This window comes from Schistocerca cancellata, chromosome 5 (assembly GCF_023864275.1).
Source record: "Schistocerca cancellata isolate TAMUIC-IGC-003103 chromosome 5, iqSchCanc2.1, whole genome shotgun sequence".
Lineage (NCBI taxonomy): Eukaryota > Metazoa > Arthropoda > Insecta > Orthoptera > Acrididae > Schistocerca > Schistocerca cancellata.
In genome coordinates this window covers 585145553-585166691 of record NC_064630.1, presented here as the reverse complement: position 1 = coordinate 585166691, position 21139 = coordinate 585145553, and the positions used below count along the sequence as shown (strand labels likewise).

Here is a 21139-nt window from a genome sequence, read left to right as displayed (position 1 = left end):
TACTTAAGAAGGGGCATTAACTTTTGTAAACAGTATCCATACATGTATGAGAATATGTATTGCAAACCTGTTCAAATACAAAAAAATTTTGTAAGATGATAGAATTTAATGTATTTCCTCCTGTGTATCACAAATTGTTGAATTTTAATCAGAGCACTAGACTGTTGTGATGACTAGCTCACAGTTTCTCAAGTATCTCTTGCACTAGTGAATGTCACGTGATTGTTTGGGCAATGTCGATATTGTATCGAGTGCTTCAGCTTATTGGGAAATTATGAGCCTGTTGGAATGTGAATGTCATTTGCTGAGGCCTGCCCTTCCAAATTCTTCAAATAAATCTGCATGTGACTTCAACAGCCAAAATTTCATCTCTAAATTTAAGAAGACCCCAGTAAATGTAAGACTACCCCTATAAATGTAGGACTACTTGTATATCCCCTTCTAAACCGCATAAAAATATTGACCTCAGCAGGAATAGTTTAATCTGTGAATATAAGATAAATCTGAATTTTCTGAATGATGGATTCGGTAAAGAACCTCATCTTACAACTGGGTAAATATGACATTCTAATTCAGCTGTTAAAGTTTTCAGCCTGTGGTACAGCATGAGTGTTCTGCAGAACACCATTTCTCTGCTTGGATGCTGACTATCCAAAGGCAGATATATGTTCAGAACACATGTTTTACAGTGAACACTATACCCCATTGTGTCATCTACTTTTCTCCTAACCAGTACATCCCAAAACAGCAGACTCATTCCACTTCCACTACCATTACAAAGGTATGTAGAAAACTCCTTAATTTAGACATTGTATGATTTCTTATAGTTTGTCTTTCTTATGTGGCTAAATTACAAATGTGTTGTCTACATAGAAAGAGAATACAGTTGGCTTTCAAGTAGCAGGTATCAGGGCAGCTCCTTTGTGGTGTTCTGTATACAGGTTGTGGTGTAACATACCAAATGTCTACCTATGAGACAAATGATGATAGCCGAAGTGGAAGTGTTTTTTTTTTTATTATTAGCTTATTAGCTCAGAACTGCAAACTGTTGTCTGTGCGTGTATTCTTAGATGGATGGCTGCCAAGTGTCTCATAGTTGGGATGACAATAGGAGTTGTGTTATGCACTGTGACAACTGCTAGCTTGGCAGTTATTCAGAGCTACTATGTCTCAGCTTGGAAGTATGTTTGAAGATGCTCAAATAAATGACACTGGGTCTGTTGTTGTATAAAGAAAATGTACTTAGATGAACAACATGTACGCAAATACAAGTTGGTATTTTATACTGACTGTGAATTTATTTGTGTAATATGTACAAATAAATGTTTTCTGAGTAATATTTAGATAACTGTAGAGAAGATTATGTTATTTACAACTGAGCAATTACTCAATTCTCACTGAAGTTCTTGCAATTAATTGCAGCATAAATAGATGACACAATGCTCATTTCAATAAACATGTGAACAGAAAGGTTGTAGGCTCTGGACAGATTCTCTCAGATGTTTCTTGCCATTATGTACACAAATACAACATAAGAAATGCCAATGAAGGTCAATTTGTACTTATTGTAGGGTAAGATTACAGAGGAACAGTTCCCCAGTTTCTTTCTATGACTAAACATACTGCTCTATACAGAGCCCACCTTTTTAATTTGCCAAAGATAGTTAATATTTTCAGAGTAGAATTTTTTTGTGTTAATCTTGTTATTATATTTGCATCTATTAGAATATGAATAAGTGTTCTGGTAATGCATACACTAATGTGATGTTAATAAGAGTGTATTTTGAACTAGGCAGTAATGATATGCGTATAAGGACTTATTAGATGCACTTACAGTAACAATCTAGCTCAACTGAGAAGATTACATAATAAACTTATAGAATGTTGAGGTTACTACAAAACAAGAGAAAGGTACATCACCTAGAACTTCATTTTATTTTATTTGTTTTATTTTATTCATTTCTTTAATTGAGAACCAGCATTGTAGATGCTAGATATTAGCAATGTCATTTTGAAAAGGAAAAGAAAATGGAAAGATGAAAGGTATACTTATAAAGTAACTGAATTACATTCTAACATCACAGCAAAATTCCAATGAGATCCAATAGGGAAATTCAGAGCCGAGGAACACAAAACGTTTGCAATAAATAAAAATTATCATATGGTCACATCAAATAAAATGTGCAGTAGTATACTTGTGAGACATCACCCGGAGGAAGCTCAGAATTTGGGCAAGGATTCTAGATGAAGTGGGAGTAATTTACCTCAAAACATATGAGAAGAGAGTAGTAATAATAAGCAGGATACTCTGCCCTTATACATAAATTGTGTAAGGAATAAGGTAGACACACCAAAGAAAGGAGGACCGACACTTGAATGAAATGAAACTGAGATTGATACAGCTACACTATACACTATCAGACAGAACATTATGACCTCTTGTGTAAAGCCTGCATGTCTACCTTTGGTGGTGATGCATCATTGCATGGAACCAATGGGGCCTTGGTAGGTTGCTGAAGGGACTTGGCACCACGTCTGCATATACAAGTCACCTAATTCCCATAAACTCGGGGAGGAGGGCAGTGAGTTCTGACAACACATCCAGATATTTTCAATTGGGTTCAAATCTGGCGGGTTGGAGGCCCAGCACATTAGCTGGAGCTCATCACTGTGTTACATCACACTCCAGGCCTTATGACATGGTACATTACCTTGTTAAAAAATGCCACTTCCGTTGGGAAACATGACTGTCATGAAGAGATGTACACTGGCTGCAACCAGTGTACGATACTCCTTGGCCATCATGGTGTGTTGCTTGCTCCAATGGACCCATGGATGCCCACATGAATGTTCCCCAAAGCACAATGGAGCCACCAGCAGTTTGTCCCCATTCAGCAGTGCAGGTTCAAGAACCTGTTCTCCTGGAAGATGACAGATTCATGCCATCCCATTGGCATGATGAAAAAGGTATCAGGATTCATCAACCAATGCAATGCTCTGCCACTGTACCAACATCCAGTGCCAATGGTCATGTGCCCATTTCAGTCACACTTGCTGATGTCATGTTGTTGGTACAAGCATAGGTTGCCAGTTGTGGAGGCCCATTGTTAGGAGTGTTTGGTGCACTGTGTGGTCAGACACACTTGTACTCTTCCCAGCATTAAAGTTTAATGTTAGTTCACCACAGTTGGCCACCTGTCTCTTATTAATAGTCTGCCCAGCCTACAACATCTAATATTTGTAATAAGCAGTTGCCACCCAACCCCACATTGTCTGGATGTGATTTCATTCTGGTTTTCCCAGATGTTGAGGACACTCACCACAGAACTCCTCGAACAGCTGACAAATAGTGAAGTTTCTGGAATGCTTGTGCCAAGCCTCTGGACCATCAGAATCAGCCCTCAGTCAAACTCAGGTTGATTATGCACCTACCTCATTCTACGCATGAACAGCATGCTCATTGATATCACATGCACCAAGTGTGTGTCTGACTAGCAGTCATTCATCGTCAGGTGATGCTCCTATCACTTGGGTGGGTTTATGTCAATAATAAGTTGGTGATTATAGTTTTCTAGCTGATCAGTGTATCTGTGGAAATTTAATGGTTGTTAGGAGGTGGCCTTCTGTGGAAGGAGGTGTCATTGAGAGATTCTATGGAGGTTGAGTAGTGCTGGTTTTGGGGCTTACTCCAAAGCCGTGACATGGGGGTACTACCTGACTTGTAGTGGTATAATTTATATATTGATTTAATAAAGGAAAAATTGTGATATAAGAGTCTCAGTTTTGTGTGCTGTTCATAATGCAGATAGCATGGAGTAAGAAAATATAGTATGCATGTCAACAAAACATTCTTACTTGTTCCAAATTTGCAACTAATCTTGCTTGATGGTAGTGCCACAAAGAATACATTTATATGCAGTGGTAAAACATGAAATGTTTGTTGAAAAATATGATTAAAATTTAAAAAAAAAAAAAAACATTGGGTGTATCTAAAGACTCAATTTGTATGTATGTCATGCAAGGATACTGTAGTATATTTTTTATGGGTTTTGTATGCCTCTCGAATGGGTGAATTTTGAGCAAGGGGAATTTGTACTATTTGCAATGCAATATGTTCCATGGTTGGGTTTGCACAGATTTCTTAGGGCTTAAGTTAATATGAATGTGATAATCATTTACCTACCTTACCTAACTTAAATGAAGAGTAGGCCAAATAAGAAGTGAGCTCACAAGTTTCTTTGGTACTTTAGTCAATAACTGGTTACTATCGGTGTTGCTACTCTCACCATAGGATGCCAATAGTAAGTTGTGAGAACCAGTTTATTGGGACTGTGGATGTGAAGCAGGTGGTGTCTGTTTTGCTGGATTAGCAACCATCAACGTCCTCTGGCCCACCAGTGATGTATCTCTCAGGGAGGGATCAAGGGAGTAGGGGGTTTGGGGGATGGGTATCTGTCTTTTGGGGGCCTGTCATCTTTACATCTTCAGTTCTAACATTCCTAGTCTTTCTTTATCTGTCTTTCTTCTCTGCCAGGACCACCTTGTCTATTTTACTTCTTTTCACATTCTGTAGTTCCCATTGTCGAACCCTTCTCTTATCCAGATACTTAAACCTATTTTCACAAGACTATTTTCTCATACAACTAGCTTTGGATGAAGTTAGTCAGTGTTAAACTGATAATAAAAAATGAAATTTACTTGTACACAATGGGTGTGTTTAAGCAATGAATGTTAAGTCCCATAGTGCTCAGAGCCATTTGATTAAGCAATGAATGTTTATCCCAGTATAACGATATAATTTGAGTATATACTAGAAGTGCAACTGTCTTACTACCACTCTTCAAGGTTAGTCCACGCATACAGAAAAATGGAAATAATGTATACAGAAGCTGGTACTTCGTACAAAGGCTTTATGCTGATTACTTTCATTTCTTGCAGATTAAAACCAAAAAGATAAAAAGAGATGAGTTGTCCAAGCTGTAATCTTAAAATGCTAAAGAGTGTTTGTAACTACAAGTATTTTATATTTATTTATTTAATGGCGTTGTAATGACATCATTCATCTGATGACAGTGATAGGTTGCAAAATGTATCACTTTTGATGAGGCAATGTGTTACCCAAAATCTACCTAGCTGATGAATGATGATCATCACAGTGAGAATATTTTTTTAAATTATATAATTAGTTTAGAATTGCAAACTATTTGGAGTTCCATTATTGTTTGTGCATGTACACTGGAGTAGATGGTTTTTGCATATCTCCAAGTTGGCATGATGATGGTGTTTTGCTACATATTGCAGTATGTTGCTGGATTTGCAGTTATTCCATGCTATGATGTCTCAGATCAGAGAAGCAGGATGCGCCATAGAATAATGAGGGAGCCTTAACAATGGTGCTTATTTTGGAGAACATATGTCAGTTGAGTTTAAATAACTTCAGCATGAATGTATGAACATACACTGTAGATGCGGTGTTCCCTTATACCATCAACTTTAACAAAAGACATAATATAAGAGCTGTCAGAAGGAATATTTTCTATAATTTAGCAGAACATGAGAATTGATTCAATCTTCCAGATTCCAGCACAAGAACAATTGCAGTGGTGAAGAGGTCTATATTAATAATAACTACATGGCTTGTCTGAATATTCCAGAAGCAGCAGTACAGAATTTGAAATCAATAATGTTCACAGTCTGAACATAAATGCACTATTTCAGACAGAGGGAATACTTCTAGGTTTGAAAGGGAGTTAGACTTGGTTATCTCATCCCTCATTCAAATTAGTCTCCATCAAAGAGAAAGTAGGTGACGGTAAGCAAATTAACAAGCCTAAATAAGTCCATTCTCTTGCCATTGATATATTAGCTGATCATCTTCACAGAATGAATGAAATCATTCTGAAGCCAACAAGAATTTTGGTTCACATACTTTGAACTGAATGAACAGTTGTACAAAGCTCCAAGAGTTGTGAAAGTGGTATTTCCATTTGCCAACAAACCTACTTCAAATTATCTCTATAGGGAAGATGCACACACAACATGAGGAAACTTATAATTCCCAGTTCATGAAAGGATGATCTTTTAGTGCCCTATTCTTTCTTGTAAGGTACTTTGATGAACAATTTGTGACAACATGCCACATTGCAAAGACAACATGCCACATTGCAAAGGCAACATGCCACATTGACATGGCAGAAGCAGGGTGGAACAAGCTGAGGGTGCGTAAGGTACTGGTGAGAGAGAGGATACATTATACTTGTAATGAGAATGACAGAAATTCCAGGGAAATGATCAATGCCCATTCAGGTTGGTCAAAAGATTGAGTCCAAGAACCTGGAAATGAAAAGATAGCATCACATGGTCCAAAGAAGAATTTAACAAGAATAAGGTCACAGAGGGACAAATTCCAAAATTCTCCTGTTCTCTGAATACTACACAGCTGAGAGAACCAAGCAGGATGCTCATCAACCTAACCAACAAGGATCTTAACTTTTCTCCAGTGCCAAAGGCAGCATCTACTTACAGTCTCATCAGTGTAGTGGAACCTTGGAATCAGTCAAAGATGTTGATTGGAGAACATGTCATGACCTTATGTACACACAACTGTCAAAAAACTACACTTCAGGAAAAGAGAAGGTAGCCATGCAACGTCTTAACTAAGAAAAGACTGTGTGATATTGCAAGCAGACAAAAAATAAATAAATAAAATAAAAAAAAAACACCTTACTTGCTTTCAAAAGACACTATATCAAAAAGATGAAACATTTCCTGACCAACCATGTAGACAGAAGACTAAAGAGGGATCTGATGAAAAACTCAATGAGAAGATGATGACTTCTCCAAGGATGTGACTTTCTGAAAGAGACAACAAAGAATTTGCATATGCTGTGAAGTTTGCCTGAAATTTCTTGTCCCATTGTCAGCAACACTAGAACACCAATATATGATTTTGCTAGGTGCCTGAAACACAATTTTTGAAAGATGTCTTGGCAAATGTGAATACCACATTTGACACACAGAGTCTTTGTACAGTGCCAAAGCCAATTCAAATTCTTGTCATCTGCAGCGACATTTCATTCTTTATGAAGATGTCCCTAAATGAAACCTAAAGCTGATCAGTGAAAAATTCATTGACAAGACAATGGGTCTATTTAGACATGTCTTTGTGCCTATTTTTTCTCAGATAGAAACTATAATGAGCAGAACAGATGGGGTAGCCATGACTTGCTCTCTTTCCATGTCAGTGAAATCATGTGTATGGAACACATCTAAGTAACATCTGTTAAATCAATCAGGAAATTTATCACAGACTCAAATCTGTACTTGCAAGTGCAAGACACAGGGCTTGAGGAGGCAAAAAGCCATGAGCAAGCCTTAAGACTACTGATGTTACTTTGCTTTGAATGTCATTTTCACTTCTTGTTTAGCAGATGAACTGAGAGCTGCTTAAATAATTTTAAATAATAAAGACAGCTTTGCTGAGATTAGATTCCAATTAAAGCACATTTATTGTGAAATGTGATTTATTCATCTAGAACATACAATTTTCAAATCATTTGATTTGGTGTATAGGGGGCATGTCAAGATTCAAAATAAGAAACATTTTTAAGAGAAGCACAATTATCATCATTGGTCAAATTTATGATGATTATTTTGTCGATACTAAGTTTCATTCTTAGTTTTACATAAAGTGTCAGCAGTCTAAACACTACATTGAGTCTAACTTCAGTATTATTCAGTACTTCCTCATTAGTTACGTGATCGACCCATCTAATCTTCAGGATTCTTCTGTAGCATCACATTACAAAAGCTTCTATTCTCATTTTATCTAACCTGTTTATCATCCTTGTTTCACTTCCATACATGGCTACACTCCGTACAAATACTTTCAGAAAGGACATCCTAATACTTAAATATATATTTGAGTTAAGAAATTTTTCTTCTTCAGAAATGGATTTCTTGCTATTACCAGTCTATATTTTATGTCCTCTCTACTTCAGCCATCATCAGTTATTTTGTTGCCTAAATAGCAAAACTCATCTACTACCTTAAGTGTCTCATTTCCTAATCTGATTCCCTTCCTACCTGATTTAATTTGACTGTGTTCCATTATCCCTGTTTTGCTTTTGTTGATGTTCATCTTATACCCTCCTTCCAAGACACTGCCCATTCTCTTCAACTGCACTTCTAAGTCCTTTGCTGTCTCTGACAGAATTACAATGTCATCAGCAAATCTCAACATTTTTATTTCTTCTCCCTGAGTTTTAATTCGAATTCCAAATTTTTCTTTGGTTTCATTTACTGCTTGTTCAGTGCACATATTGGATAACATTGGGGTAGACTACAGCCCTGCCTTACTCCCTTTTCAACTATCACCCCCCTTTCATGCACCTCAACTCTTATAACTGCCATCTGGGTTCTTTACAAGTTATAAATAGCCATTTGTTCCCTGTATTTTACCCCTGCTATAAAAATAGTTTTGTCTTTCCTTAAACTAACATGTAAGATAAGTCATAGGGTCACTACTGCCTCGTGTGTTCCTACACTTCCATGGAGCCTGTATCAGGTATTTGAATTTCGCCGCACTACACTCATTCCCTCAGATATAAATTATACCGTCGCAGCTGTATGAGCGCTCAACGGCAGAGAAAATATATAAGAAAAGGAAAGTACTAAAAATGTAATTCTTTTTTGTTTTCTATCCGTCTTTTGTCTCTCGAGAGCGGAAGCTTAATGCAGACGTAAAAACTTATTAGCTAGTCCTGGTCTGATTAAGATGAAAAACAACTTATTGATATGCAGACATATTGTGGAAATTTGTATGAAATTCAGAGGATGGAAGCAGCAACATAAAATACATTGCATTTAATCTCAAGACGATTTTGATTTGTATAAATTAGTGATTCCTGGACGATTGCAAGATTTCGGAGCAGCTACTACTTTTCACGCAGAAACAAAGTAGGAGATTTTTGAAGACCTGGACGCCGCACAAAAGAAGACATGTTAACATGGTAAAGGATGAGCTCTTATCTACGCCATTTCCCCATCTTAATCACGTTTTGTTATTCTCAGTTGTTTTTCTTGTTTTGTGTGTGTGTGTGTGTATGTGTGTGTGTGTGTGTGTGTGTGTGTGTGTGTGTGTGTGTAGTGGAAATTGGTTTGACTTTTGCTCAGAAACGCCACAAGGACCACCCCAACAATAGCTTTTCCGAATCATGAAGTCCGATAACTTTTCTGTAATACGAAGTCTGATTTGCATTTCATTCTTTCCATTTTTTGCAGTCATTAACGATTTTAAAACCCCCTTTTTATTCGCCATTTCTTCCCACATTTTCAACCTTTTCTTTTCTTCTCTTTTTCTTTTTTATTAACCATTACAAGTCCAAACTGATCTTCCCTGAGGTCCACTTCTACTAGATTTCCATTCATTTGTAAGGAATTCATGTTGGTATTTTGCAACCATGACTTATTAAACTGATAGTGTTGTAATTTTCACAGCTGTCTGCAACAAATTTTTTTGAATTGGAACTACTACATTCCTCTTGAAGTCTGAGGGTATTTCACCTCTCTCGTACATCCCCCATCCAAGATGGAAGGATTTTTTCATGTCTCTGGCTATCCCAAGACTACCAGTAGTTCTTACGGGATATCATCTACCTCCAAGGGTCTTGTTTCGACTTAGATCTTTATAAGCTTTGTGAAATTCTTCCTGCAGCATCGTATCTCCCATCTCATCTTCACCTATGTCCACTTTCCATTCTACAATATTGCTTTCAAGTTCATCTCCCTTGTATAGGCACTCTACATATACTCCTTCTTCCACCTTTCCCTTCTTTGCTTAGGACTGATTTACCATCTGAGCTCTTGATATTCATACAGTTACTTGTCCTTTCCCCAAAGGCCTCTTGTTTTCCTGTAGGCAGTATTTATCTTCCCCCAGTGAAATAAGCTTGTATATCATTAAATTTGTCCTCCAGCCATTCCTGCTCAGCGATTCTCCATTTTCTGTGAATATAATTTTTTAAACCTTTTTATTCCCTTCCACCTGCTTTATTTACTGCATTCTTAAATTTCTGCCTTTCTTCAATTAAATTCAATACCTCTTGTATTATCGAAGGATTTCCACTAGGCCTTGTCTTTTTACCTATCTGATCCTCTACTACCTTCATTGGTTCATGTGTCAAATCGACTCATTTGTCTTCTACTGTATTTCTTTAATCTTTTCAAAAATACACAAAAGACAGGAATCAGAAGCAGTGAACTTAAACAACTAACAATCAAGTTATTTCAATTAATTATTGTTTACATATTTGTGAAAAAGCATTAATATTAGGTTCACTCTTCCTGGAATGGATTTTGTTATAATGTCAAGTTGAACACACATATTTCGAAACGACACAACACATATAAGTCACTGAGCAAGTTGACAAAGCAAGACATGTGAACACAGTAACATTTGAATGAGCACTGAGTCCAAGTCTAGCGGCCACTGGCTGGCTGGCCGCTTAGGGAGCACAGCTGCTGCATGGTTGGCAGACAGCGTCGCATGTAGAGGACGCGCGTAATTGCGCGGCAGCACTTTGAATGATCGGTGAGTCACAACAGATTTCCTAGCACATACTTTTCTCTTCATTAAAGTTCACCAAAGAATTTGCATAAAACTAAATTTTTATTTCTGAAATATTTCTGTAAGTGAAATTTATTTCTACTAAAATTATACTTCTTTGGATAGAGAAAAACTTCATGAAATTGATTCTGAAAGGTTGTACTTTCAAATTAGAATGATAATGCAACAACATATTTAATAGTACTATTTCCTGAATTACAAAGCTTAGAAATAAAGGAAACTTTTCTTTACATGTTATAGATGTAGAGATTTCAAATGAGCTATGTCAGTCATAGAGCAAATAATTGTTAGTAATCTTAAACTTTCAAGTGCATGTGTTTTACTAGTCTTCAATTTTGAATATTTCCTTAGACAAAATATTTCTACGTGATGTATTTATGTTATCATTGGCTACATGTAAATTATGTTCATAACAATAAAGTTTAGGAAAATAACATCTTAACAAAGAATTTACATATTTTATGCATATATGCTATACGTATCAGACAAGTAAATGAAAACAGAAAAGACAAAAGTATACATACTAAGTATGATATCAGAGCATGTGGAGCCGTTCCACATTGCTATGTTTAAGATTGCTTTACTTTCACACACTTGCACACTTTTGTGAAGGATCTGTCTCATTATGAAGAATCATTAGGTGTGATGCATATTCCACCAAGACACTGTTGGGCAGTGTAAAAGATGATTTAGGTCTCCACAAATTCAGGTTGTATCAGATCTCTTGCTAATGGGATCAGTCTTCCACACGTCAAACTGACAGATTAACACAAAATAGAACACATATCTAGAACAACCAGGAAGAGTATGACTTGAAAACAAGTCATTCCATGATTTTCGACCAAATGAAGGTGCTGACACAAGACTTCAACTTCTGTGATTCCATCATGAAAGAATCTGTGAAATTAAAATTTTACTTTATTAACGATCACTCAGGTTACCATCTCCCTAAACCCAGACCTACGCCAGAATATGAGAATGATAAAGCAATGGTCAAAGAAGAGGATGGAAAGTAACTCTGGAGAAGCTAGATGGAATGACACTGTGGCAAGTATGGCACCACAACATGAATTGAACATGGAATGTCTGGCCCTATGGTGGTTGTGCAGAAGGAATGGTGGAGATGGGCAAGTAGGGGTCTGCAGCAATAAAAGGAGCCTTCTGTTATTAGTCAGTCAGCATACTTGTTGATAAAAACTCATTCTGTTGCTGCACAACTGTTGTTCGCCAGAAAATACACAAGGAAAACTGTAGAATCATACGATACAAATACTGGTACATGCTATGAGTCTCTCTCTTCAATTACTGTTGTTATTGCCTTTTTTAAATATCTAAACAATCATGAAAATTTATTTAATCCTGGAATTACTTAAACCATTATCCAATTTATTCACATGATGTTCGGTGTCTTACAGCACTGAGTATCACTTTAATTATGATGACAGATATCTTTTTGCCACTTGTAATGGTTGCATATTATGACAGTTTGCAATAAAAAATGAAACCAAATATAATGATTATGTCTGTATCATGTATCTGTCAAGTGTTTAGAATTTTCAAACCTATCAATGTGAATGCGACGAAGCTGTAAGTAAGAAGGAAGGCTTGAGAAAAACTGGAGACACAATGACAAAAAAAAAGGAAGCACTTCATTTTCCAGAATGAGAAGAAAGAGTATCAAACTCTCCTCTATCTTAGTTGCAGATGTTTTCATTTCTTTTTGCAATATTTGACACAATTATTGTTTTCTCATTGATGTAAAGTAATGGTCTATGTTTGCTATGATTTTATAATGTTACATTTAACTGTTAGTAAATAATTTTGTTTTTAAAGTGGTACAATTTTATATAAATCCTTACGAATAAGTCTGTCAGCTCGCTGCCACTTGCTGTCTGCCTCAGCTTCTCTAGCTTCAAGGTCAGCTTTATGATCAGCAGTTTCCTCACGCACTCTGTTCAGTTCTAATAATTTGGCTTCAAGATCCTTCTGCTTCTCTTCTTCGCTAGATAAAACAGTGCTGAGTTCTTGTAGGACTGCTTCAGCTTCCGCTAATACTACTTTTTTTGGTTCTAATACCTAAAACAGACAATTAAAGATAAACAGTGAAACTCAATCTGTTCAGAGACCAGTGGTTCCTGTCCCATTTTCTAATGGACAGATATAAAGCAGCGATAAACTAACAGTCTAGAAGCAACACCCAAAATCTTAGTTCAGATTAACATAAAAACTATTATTTTCCCGACTTTACATCTACTTGTATATCTACAGCCAAACTCTGGAAACCAATGTAGGGTGCATGGCAGAGGGTACATCGCATTTTACCAGTTATTAGAGTTTCTTCCTGTTCCATTCAGATATGGAGCACAGGAAGAATGACTTTTGAATCCCTCTGTGCATGCAGTAATTATTCTAACATTATCCTCATGATACTTGTGTGAGTGACACATAGGGCATTGTAGTATACCCCTTAAGTAATCGTTTAAAGCTGGTTCTTGAATTTTGTTAACAGGTTTTCTTGGGATACTTTATGCCTTTCCTCAAGAGTCTGCAATTTCAGTTCCTTCAGTAGCTCTGTGACACTCTCCATGGATTAAACAAACCTGTGACCATTTGTGCAGCTCTTCTCTGTATATGTTCAATAATCCCTGTTACTCCTATTTGGTACGAGTCCAAGACACTTGAGCAATATTCTTGGATGGGTCACACAAGTGATTTGTAAGCAATGTCTTTTGTAGACTGATTGCACATATCCAGTATTATACCACTAAACGTAAGTCTGCCACCTGCTCTACCCATGACTGAATCTATGTGATCATTCCTTTTATATTTCTACAAGTGTTACACCCAGGTATTTGTATGTGTTGGCTAAATCCAACAGTGACTCACTGATATTATAATCATAGGATATTATGTTTTTTTCATTTTGTGAAGTGCGAAATTTTATATTTATGAACATTTAGAGCAAGTTGTCAATCTCTACACCATATCGAAATCTTATCAAGATCAGACTGAGTATTTATCAGCTTCTCTCAAATAGTACCTCATTATAGATATGGCATCACCTGAAAAAAGCATGATTTTGCTATTAATATCGCCTGCAAGGCCATTAATATACAACATGAACAACAAGGGTCTCAACACACTTCCATGGGGCACATCCAAAGTTACTTATATATCTGATGATGACTCTCCGTCCAAGACAATGTGCTGTGTCCTTCCTATCAAAAAGTCTTAAATGCAGTCGCAAATTTCACTTGATGCCCCATATGATTGTACTTTGATAAATAGTGTAAGTGTGATACTGAGTCAAATGCTTTTCAGATATCAAGAAACACTGTATCTAACTGGTTGCCTTGATACAAAGCTTTCAGTACATTATGTGAGAAAAGTGCAGTTAGATTTCACATAATTGATGTTTCTGAAAACCATATTAGTTGGCATTGATGAGGTCATTCGGTTCAAGATACCTTGTTAATATTTGAACTCACAATATGCACTATAATTCTGCAACAATTGATGTCAAAGATATTGGACGGTAGTCAAAGATATTGGACAGATATTGGACAGTAGTTTTGAGGATCACTTCTACTACTCTTCTTGTAGACAGGTGTGACCAGTGACTTTTTCCAAGAAGTGGGCACAGTTTTTTGTTTGAATAGTCTAAAATAGATTAAAGTGAGAAGAAGGGCTAATTCAGCCACAAATCCAGTACAGAATCTGACAAGGAAACCATTGGGGCCTGGAGCTTTGTTCAATTTTAATGATTTCAGCTGTATCTCAACACCACTAACAATAATACTTATTTCATTCACCTTTTCAGTGGTATGAGGATTAAACTGGGGCTATTCTCCTGCATTTTCCTTTGTAAAGGAACATTTGAAAATGGAGTTAAGCATTTCAGCTTTCCATTCCTGTCTCATTCACTAAGGACTGGACACCAACTTTGGTACCACTGACAGCCTTTACACATGACCAGAATTTCTTTGCATTTTGTGAAATGTCAATTGTCAACATTCTGCTTTGACAGTCACTGAAGGCATCATGCATCGCCTCTTGACAGCCAAACATGTTCTATGCAGCATCACTCAATCTATAACCCTGCATCTTGTTTTACACCTATTGTGCAGTAATCTCTGTTTCTTTAGAAGTTTCTTTTCATTGACTGTATGTCATGGAGGTTACCTCCCCTTATGAACTGTTCTTCAGGGTATATATCTATCCAGTGAGTGGGAAACTATTCTTTTAAGCTTGAGACAGAGTTCCTCTACATGCTTGAGACCTGTGCCGAAAGTCTCAAGTTCCTCATTGAGATACAACATTACTGATTTTATGCTGATTTTATGCTAATTTTACTGCATATATATATATATATATATATATATATATATATATATATATATAAACCTAAAAACAAAGATGATGTGACTTACCAAATGAAAGTGCTGGCAGGTCGACAGACACACAAACGAACACAAACACACACCCAAAATTCAAGCTTTCGCAACAAACCGCCGCCTCATCAGGAAAGATGGAAGGAGAGGGAAAGACGAAAGGATGTGGATTTCAAGGGAGAGGGCAAGGAGTCACTCCAGTCCCAGGAGCGGAAAGACCCACCTTAGGGGGAAAAAAGGACGGGCACACACTCGCACACACACACGCATCCATCCACACACACACAGACACAAGCAGACAAACTGTCACTTGTTGAGTTCTACCACTGCTACTTGGTATGATGTCAAGATATTCAATATTTTCTACTCCTTCAAGTCTTTCCATTACAGAGTAGACAGTTCTTCTTCCTGTCCTATTTTGAAACTAACATTACTTTGCTTTTATCTGTATTGACTATCATTCCCTTCCTCTTCAGTTCTTCATACCATTCTGCTAAGGCCTGAAATGTGTTTGTGGTGTGACAGCCATGAATATTATATCATCTGCAGAGTGCAACTTTTGCAGGTAGACTGGTTATAATCTCCCCATATCAAGCTTTGTTCTGTGGGTTTGATGCTTGCATATTTCTATTACTTCATCGAGGAAGAAGATGGGCTGAGGCTATGGATTTGCTTGATTCATTTCTCTGTTGAGAATTCTCATGATTTTTACCATCACCAATTTCGTTGGTACCCTACTTGCTACCACTGTTTCCCACACATATTGCTGTCACACACAGTCAAATGCAGTTTTAAGATTGAGATAAAGGTCCCAGTTCTTGGCTGAATTGTTCTCCATGATTGAGTGTATATATGGTCCTGGGTCTACTGCTTTGACCTAAAAACAAGCTCCTTCACCATATCCTCTTCCACCACTGTTATCAGTCACTTCTTCAACACTTGAGTATAGACGTTTATCGACTGATGATGATAGATGAATAGGCCTTTTGTTATCACAGTCATAACTATTTCTCTTCTTATGCAATGGTATGATTAAATTCTTTTTCCATTCCTCTAAGAATACTGTCCTCATCCCACACTCCCTGTAAGTGTATAGTAAATGCCTTTATCTTCTGTTATCCACCGTACTTGGTTAGTTCTACATCTATGTTTACATCTACATCTACACTCTGCAAACCACCATGATGTGCCCAGCACCAGTTATTAGGGTTTCTTCCTCTTCAGTTCAAGTATGGAGTGCAGGAAGAATGATTGTTTGAATGCCTCTGTACATGCACTAATTATTCTAATCTTTTCCTCATGATCCCTGTGTGAGCGATATGTAGGGGGTTGTAGTATATCCCTAGAGTAATCATTTAAAGCCAATTCTTGAAATATTGTTAATAGGCTTTCTTGGGATAGTTTATATCTGTCTTCAAGGGCCTGCCATTTCATTTCCTTCAGTATCTCTGTGATACTCTCCCCTGCATTAAACAAACCTGTGACCATTCATGCTTCCTTTCTCTGTATACGTACGAGTCCCACACACTTGAACAATATTCTAGGATGGGATTGTAAGCAATCTCTTTAGTAGACTGATTGCAATTCCCCTGTATTCTACCAATAAATTGAGGTCTACCACCTGCTTACCCACAACTGAATCTATGTGATTAATTCATATTCCATTTCATATCCCTACAAAGTGATACATCCAGCTGTTTGTATGAGTTGGCTGATTCCAACAGTGACTCATTGAATATTATAGTCATACGATACTATGTTTTTTGTTTTGTGAAGTGCACAATTTTATATTTCTGAACATTTAGAGCTAGTTGCCAATCTCTGCATCATGTTGAAATCTTATCAAGATCGGACTGAGTATTTATGCAGCTTCTTTCAGGAGGTAATTCATTATAGATAACTGCATCATCTGCAAAGAGCCTCATTTCACTATTAATTTCTGCAAGGTCATTAATATACAGCATGAACAACAAGGGTCCCAACACACTTCTGTGGGACACACCCAAAGCTACTTCTGCATCAGACGCTAACTCTCCATCCAAGATAACTTGCTGGAGGACACAGGGTAGCATATCAAAAAGTCCTCAATCCAGTCACAAAATTCACTTGATACCCTATATGATGGTACTTTTGACAGTAAGTGTAGGCATGGTACTGAGTCAAGAGCTTTTCAATAAACAATTAATACTGCATCTACCTGGTTGCCTTGATCCAAAGCTTTCAGTATGTCATGTGAGAAAAGTGCGACTTGGGTTTCACATGGTCAATGTTTTAAAAAACCATGCTGGTTGGCATTGAGGAGGTCATTCTGTTCAAAATACCTCATTATGTTTGTGCTCAGAATATGTTCTAAGAATCTACAGCAAATTGATGTCAAACATATTAAATGGGAGTTTTGTGGATTACTTCTGCTACCCTTCATGTAGATGGTTGTGACCTGTGCCTTTTTCAAAGAATTGGGCATGGTCTTTTGTTTGAGGGATCTACGGTAGATTATAGGCAGAAGAGGGGCTAACTTCAGCCACAAATTCAGTATAGATCAGACAGAGATTCCGTTGGGCTCTGAAGCTTTGTTCAATTTCTATTATTTCAACTGTTTCTCAATGCCACTGACACTAAAACTTATTTCATTCATCCTTTCAGTGGCACAAGGATTAAACTGTGGAAATTTTGTAAAGGATCATTTGAAAATGGAGTTAAACATTTCAGCATTTGCTTTGCTACCCTCAATTACAGTTCCTCTCTTATTTGCCAGGGGCTGTACGTTAACTTCGGTTGCCAGAATTTCTTAGGATTTTGTGAAAGATCATTTTACAATAATCCTCTGTGGTAGTCATTTAAGCATCATGCATTGCTCTCTTGACATCCAAACATGTTTCATTCAGCATCTCTCTATCTATAGCCATATGCTTTGTCACACTTTCTTAGTTCCAGAGCTATCCCATCAGCCTTGCTATAACTTGGTCAACCATCATTTCTCTCTCCTGTTCTCTTATCTCTCCTTCAATTTATGGGTCTTGCATAATTTCATATTGACCAACAATAATGCAGCCTTCTTGTACTCCTTCAGTTTCTCTGAAATTTTCTTCATAGTATCTTCTCCACACCTTGGGCACTGCTGCTTTTTCTGACACTAGCTTACTCTCACACTTCGTTGTCCTTGTCTGCTTCCCACATTTCCCAATTAATGCTTTTATGGTTTTCAAGGACCTCCTTGTGGTTTCCAGTTTTGCTCTGCCCTCAACCATGTTTGCAAATTCCTCCCACAACTTCCTTTTAGCTTCCTTCACCACTTACTTCACTTCATTACTTCTTTCCCTATAATCTATCCTGTCTTCTACTAGCTGAGATTCTATGTACTTTTTCCAGGTTTCCTTCTTATCCTTCACCACCTGTTACACTGCCTCCTTTCAGCAACTTGTTCTTTCTTTCCATTTATCTACTACAACATTCTGAGACACACCTTCTACTGACTGTAGTAATACTGATTTCAAACCTGGCCTTGTGACATCGTCATCCTCATTAGCTCTGCTTTGCAGTCTTGTTGTCACCCACTCATCAATTCCGCACACTGAGTCTTTTTCTGCTCCTTCTGAAATTCTTTCAGTTTAATCAATATGAATTTCATGGTTTTAAGTTTATCTACTATCCAGAATCTTGTATCCACTGGCAACAGTCTATGATCTGTAGCAAATTCTGCTCCTCACGTAACCTCCACAGGCATGATGTTATTCCATATTCCCAGGGGATATAGAAAGTAATGAATAATACTTTTGGCATTTCTGATTGATAGATAATTTTATGCACTTGTCTATGAGGGAAAAAGGAGTTACCCCTAATATTTGATTTCTCATGCAGAATTCTACTAGAAGCCTGCCACTATTGTTTCAGGTTTTCTCTCCACCATGACTGCCCATGCTTCCATGTGCTATTCATTTGCTCTGGCCCACTCTACCATTGCAGTGTCCTCCTGTTAATATTTGGCATCCTGTGGCTACCTCTTTTCCACACTCCACTGCAGCTGGGCAAAGAATTCTTCTTTATGTAGGATACTGGAATCGTCAGTTGGTGTGTACACTTGAATGTGGGATGCTGTCATTTCTAAGTCGGAATTAATAACAATTGTTCCTAAAGTTGACTGGTTCCTATCCATTCAGTTTCACTTCAAGTTGCTGAATGCTAATTGTATCTACTCCCTCTAATGACTGACTATATATTCCATGCCCATAGTACCATAAAATGTACCTTGCCTGAACTCTTTTCATTCCTCTAGCTCTCTTCTTCACCATGCATAGCCTAAAATATCTAGTTTATGGCCCTTTGTTTACTGAATCAGATGTAACACTTTACCAACAATTTTCTTTATATTCTATGTCCAAAATATTGTCTTCCATTTTACACTAGTTTTAATCATATAGATCTGTCCACTCTGATGCTACTATTATTTCTCTGAATCACTTTTACATCCACATACGTGATTAGCCCAGTGTAGAGTGGTTTCTTTAGTCACCTTCCCTGTGTCCCAATTGTCCATGATACCCTAGGTAGTGGGGCTTTTGGCAAGGTGTTTCCTCATAACCCATTTAGGTATGGTTTTCCTGCAAATTCTCGAATGGCTTATAGCAGTGGTTACCCACTAGGTGATGGGGTCACCACATACCTGTGCCTCTAACCCCTACTAAAACGTTTAAAATAGTAGAGCTTTGTTTAATGCACTTTCTTGTTTCAAAATATCTAAATTTTTTATGTAAATACTATACTAAATTCTCCACAGCCCCTTGAGCATAAAACACCTTCCACTGGTTCATATTTTGTTTACTATCCAAAACAAAATATCCTCATGTATCAGTCACTTGTTCTTATCTTTTTCCAACAATTGTTCCTTGGTTCCAGGAAGCAATAATAGCACAAAACTGTTTATGAGATCATAACTCTTCTTTTATCTTTTTGTAGCCAGCAATTTTACATCATTGTTTGTAAACACAATTTTTGATAACATTACTGGGATTTAGCAGCAATACCTCAGTTAAGTAAAATTAGTAAAGTCTTGATCACACAGTCTTTTATTTAAAAAATGACTGGTTTTGGCCAAAACTGATAATGGTTATAATAAATGACTGTGGAATATAGAATTTTTTTGTTACTAATTTTATTGTTAGTATAACTTACTGAGATTAAATTAACTCTAAAGATTACAACAGGCCCTCAGTCTGACTGTTACTGTTCATACCAAATGGCAATCTTCATAGTTCACCAAACTATATATTTAGTAACTCTTAATATGTTTCATTTCTAACATAAATTCTTCTAAAAGTAGAACCCATCTCACTAATTAGCTGTGTGATAATCTACTCTTCATTTAGAATGCTAAAGCTTGATGGCTTGTATATGCTATCTTTGAGACCCACGGCAATGTCTGTAATTCTATAAAATGCAGACAATGGATAGTTCGTACTTTGAGAATAAAAGCTGTAGTTTGTTTTGACTGTACATGAGTTACCTTTGGAGATAACAAACATGGAACAGAAAGATATGAATTTTAATCAAAACTAATGAAAGAACATAGAACATACACGCCAACCTCTGCAAGACGACTCCACAGATAGGTTCCTTAAATATTCCTTAAGATGTACTCGTTGCAAATGTTTGATCACAGTGCAACATTAAAAGTATCAATTCTAGAAATGCATTTCAAAAAATGGTTCAAATGGCTCTGAGCACTATGAGACTCAACATCTGAGGTCATCAGTCCCCTAGAACTTAGAACTACTTAAATCTAACTAACCTAAGGACATCACACACATCCATGCCTGAGGCAGTATTCGAACCCACAACGGTAGTGGTCACACAGTACCAGACTGAAGTGCCTAGAACTGCTCGGTCACACCGGCCAGCCAGAAATGCATTTGCCAGCAAAAATTTCAGAATACTTATTATGGGAAGAGTATCATTTCAATGGGAAGAAACTAAATGTGTGTATTTTGAGGACTGTAGCTAAGATAAAAAACATACGACCAGGCCATTAATTATTTTTATTTTCTAAGTAAGAATAATGGTGTGACAAAGGAAAAGCCTGCCTAGGAGAAGGATGAATTAGTTATGAACAGAGGTATGTGCTTGA

At 37.0% G+C, this 21139-nt stretch overlaps 1 protein-coding gene across 1 annotated transcript in view; it reads right to left on the bottom strand.

Annotated features, from left to right (window-relative positions):
* The window catches only part of LOC126188699 (dynein axonemal heavy chain 7-like), a 337765-nt gene that overhangs the window by 117713 nt on the left and 198913 nt on the right, over nucleotides 1-21139 (bottom strand). The window contains exon 13 of the mRNA XM_049930307.1: nucleotides 12487-12703. Within this exon, the coding sequence (XP_049786264.1) occupies nucleotides 12487-12703 (217 nt within the window). The remainder of the gene's footprint in view (nucleotides 1-12486; nucleotides 12704-21139) is intronic.